The 12,502-nt window shown below is 42.7% G+C and overlaps 3 protein-coding genes across 7 annotated transcripts in view; 2 read left to right on the forward strand and 1 right to left on the reverse strand.

Annotated features, from left to right (window-relative positions):
- The window catches only part of nfatc3a (nuclear factor of activated T cells 3a), a 70,332-nt gene extending 69,137 nt beyond the window's left edge, over positions 1–1,195 (reverse strand). For both annotated transcript variants that reach the window (XM_046032623.1, XM_046032624.1), the window contains exon 1: positions 682–1,195. In XM_046032623.1, coding sequence (XP_045888579.1) covers positions 682–772 — 91 coding nt within the window. In that variant the 5' untranslated portion in view covers positions 773–1,195. The remainder of the gene's footprint in view (positions 1–681) is intronic.
- Positions 1,196–6,374: 5,179 nt separating this feature from the next.
- On the forward strand, positions 6,375–8,846 carry ddx28 (DEAD (Asp-Glu-Ala-Asp) box polypeptide 28). Its single transcript, XM_046033660.1, has one exon. The coding sequence runs from the start codon at positions 6,601–6,603 to the stop codon at positions 8,296–8,298; it is 1,698 nt and encodes a 565-aa protein (XP_045889616.1). The 5' UTR covers positions 6,375–6,600; the 3' UTR covers positions 8,299–8,846.
- A 1,905-nt stretch (positions 8,847–10,751) lies between these two features.
- Positions 10,752–12,502, forward strand: part of tln2a (talin 2a) — a 93,590-nt gene continuing 91,839 nt past the window's right edge. For 2 of the 4 annotated variants that reach the window (XM_046032591.1, XM_046032592.1), the window contains exon 1: positions 10,753–10,930. The gene's annotated coding sequence lies outside the window, so the exon portion shown is untranslated. Of the gene's footprint in view, positions 10,931–12,502 lie in introns of all 4 variants that reach the window. The other 2 variants (XM_046032593.1, XM_046032594.1) reach the window with 2 other exon arrangements.

Raw genomic sequence — 12,502 nt, forward strand, 5'->3', positions numbered from 1 at the left:
TGTTGAATTAAATAAATACATGTTATTACTCAAAGTACACTTGACATTAAATATCTACAACAAAGACTTTGTTTACAGTGAAATAACAGAGTTGACATTGTTATTAAAACATTACAACGACATGTCCTACGTTTCACTTATTTTGTAAACAGCATGTTTTGGCAACACTGGCATGTGCAGAAATGTGCTTCAGTGACATTCAAACTGGCCTCTCTCTCTCTGTCTTCACTTGCACCACACCAACCTAACTGTAGCTGCTGCGGTCCCGCCAAAGTTGCACGGCGTTCACGTTAACAGTTGACGAGCTATCTGCAGGAGGCACTTACAAGTTTTAACTTTTTACCCGCAGTTAAATTAGCATATGACACTAACTGCACTCGTGCTAACTTGCTAGCAATGTCAGGCTAATTACAGCTGGTGTTGTGGACATTAGCGACCACGATAGAAAGGACGCGTGTTATTTTCATTTCCATTTCTAAAAAAAAACACCGCTCTTGTTGGGCTCGGTTCCTCTTTTACTGAGCACACAGTGTCGAGATTGGTTTAGAGAGCTGCCGGGCTGAATTAATTTAAGCCAGCAATAACGTTAGCTGGGTGAGTAACGTTACAGCACGTTGTGCAGAGAGTTCACTAAGTTACCAGTAACATGCAGGATGAAACGGAGCCAGGGGAAACACTGACCTGCGGGGCCTAGAGGCTGCTGCTGCCCGTCCTCTCCGAATATCAGTCTGAAGTCCAGCTCCTCATTCCCGGGGCAGTTTGCAGTAGTCATCGGGTTTGACAGCTCGGGTTTTTACCCCGCCACTCGACCGTCGACCGCTGGAGCAATTTATGCTCTCCTAAAATGTCACAACATTTACCGACTGCCACGACGCCGAACTTCAACTTTACTTCATCTAGCTCACGGGCTTTTGGCCACACGCGAACTCCGTGTTTTCCCCTCGTTTGACAAATCCAAAACACAGGTCGTTTGCTGGCTCCTCTTCCTCTGGCAGTTCACTGGCGAAATTCTGGCTTCAACTTCAGAGAAAGTCGCCTGCCCCCTCTGCCTCTCCGTCTCTCACTATTTCTCTCCGTCTCCCGACCTAGTCAACAACACAGAAGCGCTTTCCCTGCCAGCCTTTAATGCCCGCTATAAAGCCACTGAATTGTCCGTTTAATTGTCCCGTTCCCTCTTTCTCTCTACCTCGCCTCCTGTCTGTTTCTCTCTCTCTCTCTCTCTCTCTCTCTGGAGATCCTATCCCAACTTTTACTAACCCCGCGTGACAAGGCAGTTCCAGTGGTGACGTCAGCAGACACAACACAAGGCACGCACACACACGCACAGAGACACACGGCTCCTCAGCTATGGAGTTAATAAACAGTTTATCAAAGACTCACCAAGATATCAGCCTAACGTATATTGCAAGGTGTTGTATGTTTTGTAACCAGAGTGACACTTTGGTGCCTGGAAAGTAAAACAATAGACAGAGAATATACAGGAAACTTTTTTACTAAAAATCCTTTGATTATATTATTGTCTTAATTAGCAGTTTTTGCAAAGCAAAATGTCCAAACATTTAAAATTGCATGTAACAAACCTTTTGACCTTGCAGCAACTAGGTCTTAACAGCCACTCTGTCTCTATTTAATTGGCTCTCCCTTCTCTTCCAACCACCCACTTTTAGATTACATCCGATTGCGTATGGCCCTCAACCCTGCCTCTTTGTTCCAATCCAAACCAGGATTTCGTAAGCAGAATGACATGATGCACTTTTTACCTTTAGATCTCTTGAGCCTGTCAGCACGTAGACCGATTCAATTCTATTCTAGCTTAATTTAGGCTTGTGAATGGGGCTATGTTGTAGGTGGAAGAATAGACATCTTATATAGATAGATATAGACAATAGACAATAGCTGAGTTTCCCTACCAGTCAGTCAGAACTGAAGAAGTCCCTTGGATGAGAGACGAAACGTCTTCCAGTATCTTCAACCAAGTCCATTTGCCCTTGACTTTAACCTTCGTTGGATAACTATGACCTGGATGACTGAGAATCTTCACAGACAATAGACATCTTGATCATAGCTGTCTGAATAATTTAGAGAGGATGCCGCCTAAATAGTACCTCAAACCAAGTGCCATTAAAAACAAAAATGTCGTTTGTGTTCCCAGAGCACAGGGTGTAAATGTAGTTATTTGCCACTTTAATCCCTGATTCTAAGGGTTAAGTTGGGTGTTTCACACTCACTTTGAAGTGTATTTCTCTAAATGTAGCTACTCAAATGGTGATTTTGCACAGTGTTTTGCACTGGGTGGGTATTTTCACACCTACACTAACACTAAAATGTTGACCAAAGGTGCGATAATGGTTGAGAAGATGAACATATTGTGAGCCAACCATTTAGTCTAGTAAGCCAGTAAATCTATATTGCCATTTAAAGATATATGTGTACTCCGTGCACCTGCATTTGAACTAGCCACTGTTAAATATAACTCTGACATGACAAGCTAATAATGTATAATAATAAAGTTTTGCTTCTTGTGCATAATTCAGAACTTCACACCGTATAGTCCTTCTCTGAGGGGGTCATTTCTATCATTGATTTATTCAAATCACAATGTCTTAACACAATTTCTTACCAGAGATAGGATGGTAAATGGAAATCTGCGTCTTGAATAAAGCAATAGTAAATCTGTTTGTGTATTGGCCACTCTCTCTAACCTCCGTGTCTCTATCCAACCTATCAATCTCCTCGCAAGATAATCTGTATTGGGCAAGCAACACAGAGGTTGATGCACTTTAAAGCTTTAATGTTCTGCTGCTTTGATGATCGTCTTGCCTGACAACTCAACAGTTGGTAATTTCCTGCTTTCACCCTGTTTGAGATATTATATTATGGACACGCAACTCTGAATTTAAATACATTATTTGCAGTATTTAAAGTCTTGATCTGATGCCCCCTACCTGTACTATGCACTCACACACACACACACACTCACACACACACACACACACACACACACACACACACAGAGTTGCGGCTGATAAAGAATATGGGCCTCCATAAACCAAGTTTTTAATGTTTCACCAAAGGTTTTTGCAAGACTGATAAGTAGAGTTATAAAACTCTGTCGAATTAATAAAAACAAACAATAAAAGAAACAATGAGTACTTCTTTGTGTAAAAAAAAATCAAATTTACTCTGCCTGTTTTTCTGTATTAACGCTCAACATGCACAGTACCAGGGGTAAAAAAAGCACCAAAGATTGTTTATTATATTGCTAAAAATAACTTCTGCAAGAGCACATTTTGATGTAAATCAGTCCGTCCTCAACACAAATTGCATGCGCAGCAGACAACAGCCTCTTATTTTTCTGACACAGCCACACTACATATACCTATGCTTGATGCATGTGGGCGTACAGACAGGCGCTTAGCTCACAAATGCATCTCAAAGCATCAATATCACATTTCCTGTGGTCTTAATTTCCAAGCAAAAGCACAAAGTTTAACAATTTTTGACTTAGATGCCATCTTTTGAGGCAATTCTGTCCCAACAGATAATTTGCTCTTCTCAATACCGTAAGGGTTGATGTGAGTGCAATCAAAATCCCTCTGAGATCCGAATATAAACCAAAAGCTGTTTTTAGTTTCCTTTCTAAACTTTATACAATTTAATGTTATCCTCCCATTTTAAACTGCTCCCAGCACGCAGTAGTCTGATTAGCAACAAATATCATATAAATTATTCTATTTCACCAACAAGTGTTCTACTCAGACACGTGTAGTAACTTGACTTAATAATAATTTATAAATAACAAATACTACTTGTTTTGTAACCTAAAAGAACAAAAGCAACTATTTTAGGGACTACTATGAGCAACAGGTACTATTAGTTAGTCACGCATGATAAGTAATTCTCTGCCTGCACATAAGTACCAACCAATTTCAGTCCATATTGAGTGATACTCTCCAAAGAGGTTTTCTAGATTGAGCTTTATAATCAATTCTTCTATGAGATTGACTGACAATGGAAAAGAGAAGCAAAACAAATTAAATTGGAATATCCTCCTGAGCTGTGATTCTTGCCCTGCTGCAACATATTTTAGTCACATTTCATCCAAAAAAAAACCTTAAAGTAAAGAATGAAAGTAAAAACACAGACTCAAGAATGCACATTAAAGCACAATAAAGTGTTTGCTTTCTCAGTTATAATAACAATAGTTCCAAGGAATTAGTTACTTCCCACATTTGCTTAAAAATGAAAGGAGAAGATAAGGTTTTAGTTGTAATTAATCCAAACAATTCCAAATTTACCAACTGTGTTGTTGTAAATATTATATATGACTTCTGATTACATTATGATTACATATGACCTATCTTTCTCTTGTGCAGCAATCGTGTCTCCAGACCCACCCGAGTCTAATTCAGGTTACCTGCCTGTCTTATCTTTGCAGATGACCTTTGAAGGGAGAAGATAAAGAAAACAAATTGTGTGGGAGGCTCTAGATGTGGTTTGTGATATAATGTTCTTGTAAAGAAAGTTTTGAAGGAAAGAAAAACAGCATCTGCCCCCACACTGGTCCTTTCTGAGAGGTGTCACTCTTTCAAGGATTGGGGTTTTGCACACAATGCAGAAATGCAACGCAGCACCATGGCAACACTAGCGATGTTCACTAAATGTCAACACAGTCCTGTACCAGAATGTCAGCTGATAAGGAATTAAAGGCTCACTTAGGCAATTACAGACTTTTGTAGAAAAAGCATTTTTTGTTTATATATACATTCTTCAACACCTGAAAAGTACAACATTTCTGTAAGTTTGTTTCTTATTCTGTGTCTTACGTTGCCTGTAAGTGACTTGTAGACTACAGCATGCTGATAATGTGGCAGAGCAGAATAGTGAACAACATGCAGAGTATAGTTTGAAGAATAATTAATCCTAGACAAACATTATGTTTTCTTTCCTTTGAAACCATTTTAAACAATTATTGCAGACTTCGAAGATGGTGCAAAAAATTTGCTTTCACAGCTCTGATTAGGATTTCCTGGGACTTGAAGTCGTCTTTGTGGATTTATGCTGCCCTCTTATGTTCAGTCTGTGAAACTGAATATCGACTTCAGTCTAATGAGTGAGCTGGACAGTTGCCTCTCTTTGGGTAATCACAAGCCCAGGGTTTGGACATAAAAAAACTGTACGCAGTGGGAATGATTCCAGCTGCCGCAGCAATGCTTTGTCCGACATGTGACAGAGATTCAATTTCAGAAAGTGTGTGTGATGTTCTGAGGCTACAGCAAATCAATCAGCGAGCCGATTCATTCAGCACATGGAAAGGGTAGGTGATGTATAATCAATGCTGGATGAGACCACAGGCCTGATGCAGCCGGCTGATGTTTTTTTTTTTCTGTGCTGTGTATAAATGCAATTATCCTTTGCAGAAAAGAATATGATGGGAAGATGTGTGAACCAAAACAAAGGAATGAAAACATTCCTAACAGGCAGATGAAGAGAGAGGGCCACACAGCAGAGACTTGGACCCTCTCTGGATCCATGCCTAGTGTCCTTCTTATTATCTTACTCTCCCTGTGGCAAAGCAGCAACACTGGGATATCTCACCCCGGACAAGTCTTTTGCCGTTAAGTAAGTCATAAGTGTAGACTACATACTATGTTGACATGCATGACAAGATGAAGAAGTTCTGTATAAATCAGATAAAATGTAAATCAGCTTTCTTGGGCAATGTCACAATTCATACAAGTGCATTTACAGTGCTGAAGAGGACTGACCAGAGTCATGTGGACAGTTATCGACGGTCACTCTGTGTCAGTGACAGTGCTCTTTCTCACACTTCCCTAATCTATTACAGTCTCTAACATTACTGTACCGCAGGCAGTGCTGATTCACTAGGGCAGTGATCAGCTGATTGATTTACAGTTAGAGCGACATGCAAAGTGCAAGACCTCAAAGCAAACACAGGGATCAGGTTAGAAAAGGACACTTGTCTGGGGATGGTCGATTAGTTTACTGCTTGAAACTACTTTTTTATTTTTACCATCAAAATAATTATACCTTGTAAACATAATGATATTACTGGCCAGCAATTATATACATAGATGTAACTGTTCTCTCATTTTTTTTCAGGGAACTTTGCATTAAAAATGATAAAATCTTTTTCTGAACAAAAAGGATGTCAAACCCTTTTCTGTTTGCAGCATTTATACGTCCATTTAATTGGTTTAATGAATGTATTCATTCTACTGCATTTGTACTTTTCTCAAGTACTGTTTATACAGCAGTCGTGGACTTTGGGATTTTCTTTTACAATAATGGTAATATTTTTATATTCTAGACAAATCTAAACGTTGCCTTTCTAAATGGGCCTACGCCATCACTCCACGCCCTCCTGACATCATCAACAATCGCCAATACAGCATGGCGACCCTGCTGTCAAGTGAGACAGGATGCTAACAGATTTACTGTGTTTTCAGAACATTTAGAGTGATGTTTAAAGGACCAGAGTACACTAAACTGGTTTCATTTCCATGGTTTGACTGCTCTCTAGCGGTTTTATTCGTGTCAGCTGACTTTTAACTGAAAGCGAACCAGCTCAACACCAAAATGCACTCCGTGAAGGTCGGCTGTTTGGCTGCGTCGAGAGCTCTCTCCTTCAGTAGGATTTACCGTCCGGAGTTTGGTAAATTATCGTCTTGCAGTCGGGTCCATTCCTCTGTTAGTCAAGCTCGCTTTTGTCAAACAGCAGCCACGGCAGCAGAGACCGCAGTCATCAGAATCCCTCGCTACATGCAGAAGCGCGTCGACGATGTGAAGCAGACTCGAGGAAAAAACAAGATCAGCACCGTCAAAGCTGGCAAGCTCCTGATCCAGAGCAAGAACCCTGATCTGAACCAGTCTGCCGGGTACATTCTTGGAAAGTTCGAGCAGCCCGCTCTCTGCTCGAAAGGATGGAAACATAACAAATCGTTCGGTGACTATTTCACCATCAACAACATCAAGACGGTCGCACCTTTTGTTGCAGAAAATCAGAAGGAGGATGTCGAACAGAAAACATCGGTGACTTTTAACAACTTCCGCCTCTGCAAGGAGCTGGTGGAAGTTTTGGCCAGTATCGACATTACCCAGCCCACTACTGTACAGCTGCAGACCATCCCAAAGGTCATGAAAGGTCAGAACATTCTCTGTGCTGCAGAGACGGGCAGTGGCAAAACTCTGAGTTACCTCCTGCCTATTGTTCACAGACTGAAGGCTGATAAGGAATCAGATATGTACACTGAGAGTGCGGACAAGGTTTGCACTGTCGTCCTTGTGCCTTCCAGAGAGCTAGCTGAGCAAGTGGCGGCTGTTTCCAGGACTCTGTGTGCTCCGTTTGGCTTGCTGACGAGGACTGTGGGCGGGGGGCGAGGTGTAGGACACATCAAGGTGGTCTTCAAGGGGGATCAACCGGATATTTTAGTGGCTACTCCCGGTGCTCTGGTGAAGGCCCTGCGGAGACGCTGCGTGGACTTGAGTGAGCTGAGCTTCTTCGTGATAGACGAGGCTGACACTATGTTCGACCCCAGCTTCTCTGAGATGCTAGAGAACATCCTGCTCCATACAAACATCGCTAGAGATCCCAAGGAAACACGAGGCCCGGGGCATAAAGCCCAGCTGCTAGTGGTGGGGGCCACCTTCCCTGGTGGTGTCGGGGAAGTGCTCAGCCAGGTGACAGACCTTGGCAGCATGGTGGTCATCAAGAGCAAGATGCTGCACTTCCTCATGCCACATGTCAAGCAGACATTCCTGAAGGTAAAGGGTGCGGACAAGGTCCTGGAGCTCCACCAAGCCCTGAAGCTGCTCCAACAGGAGAAAGGAGGGGGCGCTGTTGTGGTGTTCTGCAACAAGTCTGCCACCGTCAACTGGCTGGGGTACTCGCTGGAGGAGATGGGGGTGCAGCATGCGCGTCTGCAAGGGGAGATGCCCGCTGCCGTGCGTGCGGGAATCTTCCGCTCCTTCCAGAAGGGCACGGTGGATGTGTTGATATGCACAGACATTGCTTCACGTGGCCTGGACACCTCCCGAGTGCACTTGGTTGTCAACTATGACTTCCCAGAATCCCACACAGACTACATCCACAGAGCAGGGAGGGTGGGAAGAGCAGGAGGGGTGGAGGACGGGGAGGTGCTCAGCTTTGTCGCTCATCCGTGGGATGTGGAGCTGGTGCAGAAGATTGAGACTGCTGCACGTCGGAGAACGTGTTTGCCAGGGATGGAATCTGGTATACATGAGCCAAAACCCAAAGTAGTGGAGGCTGAGGAGTAGACTTGCTTTTTGTATCTTTGCAATTGGAAACCCCTCTGGTGGGATATGCTTCTTTATGCGTGGTGTACAAACTGTGAATGTCCGAAATATTGTCGGCAATATGCAAGATCTGTTCAAAACAGAATTACAGTAGAAAATTAATTTGAAAGAATGGAGAATTAAATTGCTCAGTTGTGGTTGACCTTACAGGGGTTGGAACCTACACTAAAATAAGTGCAAATGTTTTTACCCTACAGTCATTCAGATATTCCCAATATGGACCATTTGTCAAGTCATTTGCCAAGGTACCTGGATTCACTTAGCTCTGGTATAAGTGCTTAGTCCTAATATTTACAGTGCACTAACATAAAGACCATGCTTTGTCCATCAGTGGGAATTGCACAGTTTGTGCTTTATGTCTGAATATAATTATTTAGTCAACATTTTTGCCTATATTTTCTAATGTAAATGTTTGTACAGATTAATATGTTCAGCAATGCCTTAATATGCTTCTATTACAACATTTTCAAGTGCGTCAACTTCAAAGTAAAATCTAATTGCACATCCTTCTCACCTTGTTTTATTTATCTATGAACTAATAACTATTTAATTAAGAAACTTGGAAATGTGTGACCTTTGAACAATTAGCCATTTTCTTTGTAGCAAAAGCATGATTTTTTTTTGCCTAAGCCTGTTGTTAAGAGGTGTGTTGGCCCTGCTGTGACTTCTTTTGGACGCAAAAATCTTTTCGTGCAAGCACCAATCGAAATACTGAAAACAGAATTTGGCCTGGTTGGTGAGATTGAAGTAATTCTCAGTGGAACTGTGTAATGTGATGACTGGATAGCTTTTCAGTGAAAGAGACCTTTAGATCACACCTAACCAAACACCTTCCAGGATATGGTATTAAATTAAGCTACAGTCTGTGTCTCCTACATTAGCATATTGCACTGAAACTACAGTATTTAGAAAGTGGAATGTATCTTACAATAACTGATATCTTATGTGTCTTACAATAACTGATATTATCATATTGACAAATCCTAAATTTTTCGAAGATCCATCCAACAATTTGAAGTGGTTATGTTTTTTCCTGTAATTTGTACAGCATGTGTTTAACCACAAGGTGGTGGCATTTGTCTGACTTCAGCTTTTGTGCTTTACCTGCTCAGTTGATGGATTTTTGTGCTATGTGCTCAAAACAATTATCTTGGCATATGTCCGCTAACATTTTGGAAGCAGTCACAAGCCCAATTTGTAGTTTCTGAAAGGTTTGTGGTTACTGGAATCCACCAGTTCCTTTTAGGTTTGAAGTATAGAAACACGTCGTCAAACGGCAGCACTAATCATCAGTCTCTTGTCAAGTTGAACACAGGCCGAAACTTGACATCTGTACTGTTAATGTGGTAGGTCTGCTGTACTTGAAAGGATTTTTTCCCTCGTCCTTGCCTGCGGATGCTTGTTGAAAGGAAACCGCAGAAGTGTCAACATGAGAATCTGCCAGAGTGAAGAAAATCTTTGGGATCTTATTTCAAAGGTACTACTATTTCCTGTGACCCTGATATTATGCAAACTGGTTCTGGAGGTGTTGTTTAAAACTATTTTTGTTAGTTTTTCAGGAATTATGGACAGATGAAAACAAATGTAAAGTAGACAGTTGTGCTATTATTTTGAAAAGGTCAGTCGTGTTACATACCTGGTGGTTTATGAGGGTTTGTGTAGTATAGTATAGAGATTATAGAAGCAGACAGACGTGTTGATGGCCCTGACAGTAAAAAGGGGCTTTCATCAGAATGTCTGGAATCTAGCTGTGATTTTCCTGCTATAGCTCGGATCAACATCTTTAAGCATTGCCCCCCTTAGGTTCACATTTCACCCAACTGTCCCCTGACAACAAGGACCCAGTGTCCACTTACAGCAAGTAAGCAAATGCCTCCAGTCCCTCGGTTTATATTTTTGTCCTCCCTCGATCCAACTGACCCCTGAAAAAGTTAAATAATAATGAACTCTTATCAAGTGTCCCACTTCCAGGTAGTTGCTGGGCGGCTGTTTTCACATTTATCTTCTGAAGGGGGAAGTTTCTCTCTCTCTATCTCAGTTTAACAAGTGTATGTACGAGCAGGATTTTGTGACATCACAACTAGTTTGGAAGCCAATCACGGTCCAATATGCAAGTTACACAAGAGTTATGTGGAAACCTGAAACCTCCTGTGCACATACACCAAGGATGAACTTGAAAACCAATACTTAGAGGGCTTATTGACCAAACTTAACATAATAGTTTGGTGACAATCAATAAAACACATAACACACCCTGTCCAAGTGAGGTAACTCTTAAAGGTATCCCACGTCAAAAAATAAATCTTTTAATTCACCCCCATTTGTAGTCCCTGTGGACAACGGAGGTATATGGATGGACTACAAAGCGTTTGGGCCATTAATAATGACGCATTTCCTCTTTGCTCCACCGTGGGATTATCTCCCCCCTCCCCATTTACACACACAGTGCCGCTGCTGCTCACACACTGTCCGGGCCACTTGGAAAATTCCCCTCAACGCTGAGGATATTTTACTGCTGAGAAGCGGGACTGTCGGCGAATGTGCATCTTCTCAGGGCTGACTCACTTGAAATGCTCCAGTAGAGGATCTGAAGGTAGGTTTGCAAACCTATAATCGTCTTATTCTGCTGCCCATCTCCCCCGCAGCAGACGCAGAGATCCCTCTGACCTTCTCTCCGACCAGATCTTTATAATAAACCCGCACGCCGTGTGTGAGAGAGCCCAGCGTGATTCCCAGTCTGCTGGATGGGAGCCTTTGTATTTTACTTCTGGCGTTTGAATGGGTCGCTGCTATAGGCTAAGTTGCGTTTCAGAGGCTGGGGCGCTCATTTGAATCAAAGAAACTTGTGGAGTCTTGAATTGTAGACTTCTCCAGTGGCATCGGTTTGGGTTTTTGGCGACTTTACAGAGCACCGGGCTGCTGCAGGGGGTCTCTCGGTGAGGGTTTTTTGAAGCCGCAGGATTCAGCATGTGGACATCAGAGGGTTGGTTTGAGGTGGGTGTGCAGAGTCAAGGAGGCATGGAGAGTTCACGGAGGTTACCTTGCACTGGCCACGGAAAACCAGCCTCCGCCATGTTAAGTTACCATTTCAGTCAAGCTGCCACTAATGCCACAGGCAATTGTTTCCAACTTTTTTTTCTCCTCCTAAAAAGGCGCAGTCAAGAATGCAATATGTGAAATGCACACATTTAAGGGCAACCACATCGGTGTAAACCGCTTTGGTTAAAAGCACCCGGCCGTGAAAGACAAACCCACACATCATTACAGCCTCACTCACCAACCCGTTAAATATCATATAAGGTTGCAGAGGAACCTGCGTTTTCAGCCGTGGGCGTTATCTCCAGATTTATCCAGCGTGTTTTCTACTGCTGTACGTGCATGTGGTCGCAATTGGCTACGTGCACCCGTGCTTATCACGGTCAAGGTGGTGGTGGTGGGGGGGACTGTAAAATGCGACATGTAGTAGAATGTACGGCTACTCTGCTGCAGCAGGAGCAGCTATCCTTCCAGGGTATATTGTTTGAATTGTGAGGATGGCTGACTCGGCTCCGCTGCCACACCCCTTCATAGAAAGACAAGGCTCTGATATTCTCCTATTAACAGGCTACTGATCGCATGGTGTATGTTATTACTGCAGGGAAGCTTGTGATATTAAAAAAATAAAATAAAAATGGAAGTGAGTTGAATGGTGACTTGCTCGTGTGGCAAGTTTGTACTCAATGATCAATACACTCCATACTAGCATTGCAGTGGGTTTCAGAGTGTCAGTGTGTGGACCTGTGAGCTGGTTAGGAGGCAGACCTGGCAGGTCATATGAGAGTGGGGGCATCTGTGAAGCAAGAGATGCTTGCTAATGTTTGATGTGCAAGTTTCTCTGGCAGTTTCATGGGCAAAAGTAAATCCTCCCCTGAGCCCCAACACACACACACACACTCCCCACTCCCCCTCTGGCTGCCTAGACCATGGCTTGTCAGAGAAAGACACATGGCCTCATAGGCTGAAGGCTCCAGTGTGTGTGTGTAATGCTTCAGGAACGAGTGCTCTCCTCTGACTGGTTTGTTACACATCCTCTAGGTATGTCAAACATCAGTCAGTGTGTTGAGATCTATTTGGCATTTAGGACAGCATTTCTTGTGGGAATGGCTGGCAGTTATTAAATATACCC

The sequence above is a fragment of the Micropterus dolomieu genome, linkage group LG20, assembly GCF_021292245.1.
Source record: "Micropterus dolomieu isolate WLL.071019.BEF.003 ecotype Adirondacks linkage group LG20, ASM2129224v1, whole genome shotgun sequence".
In the NCBI taxonomy this organism is placed as follows: domain Eukaryota; kingdom Metazoa; phylum Chordata; class Actinopteri; order Centrarchiformes; family Centrarchidae; genus Micropterus; species Micropterus dolomieu.

Bases quoted from the DNA above. Each gene is read 5' to 3' on its own strand.
- ddx28 (XM_046033660.1), top strand. From the start codon at position 6,601: ATGCACTCCGTGAAGGTCGGCTGTTTGGCTGCGTCGAGAGCTCTCTCC.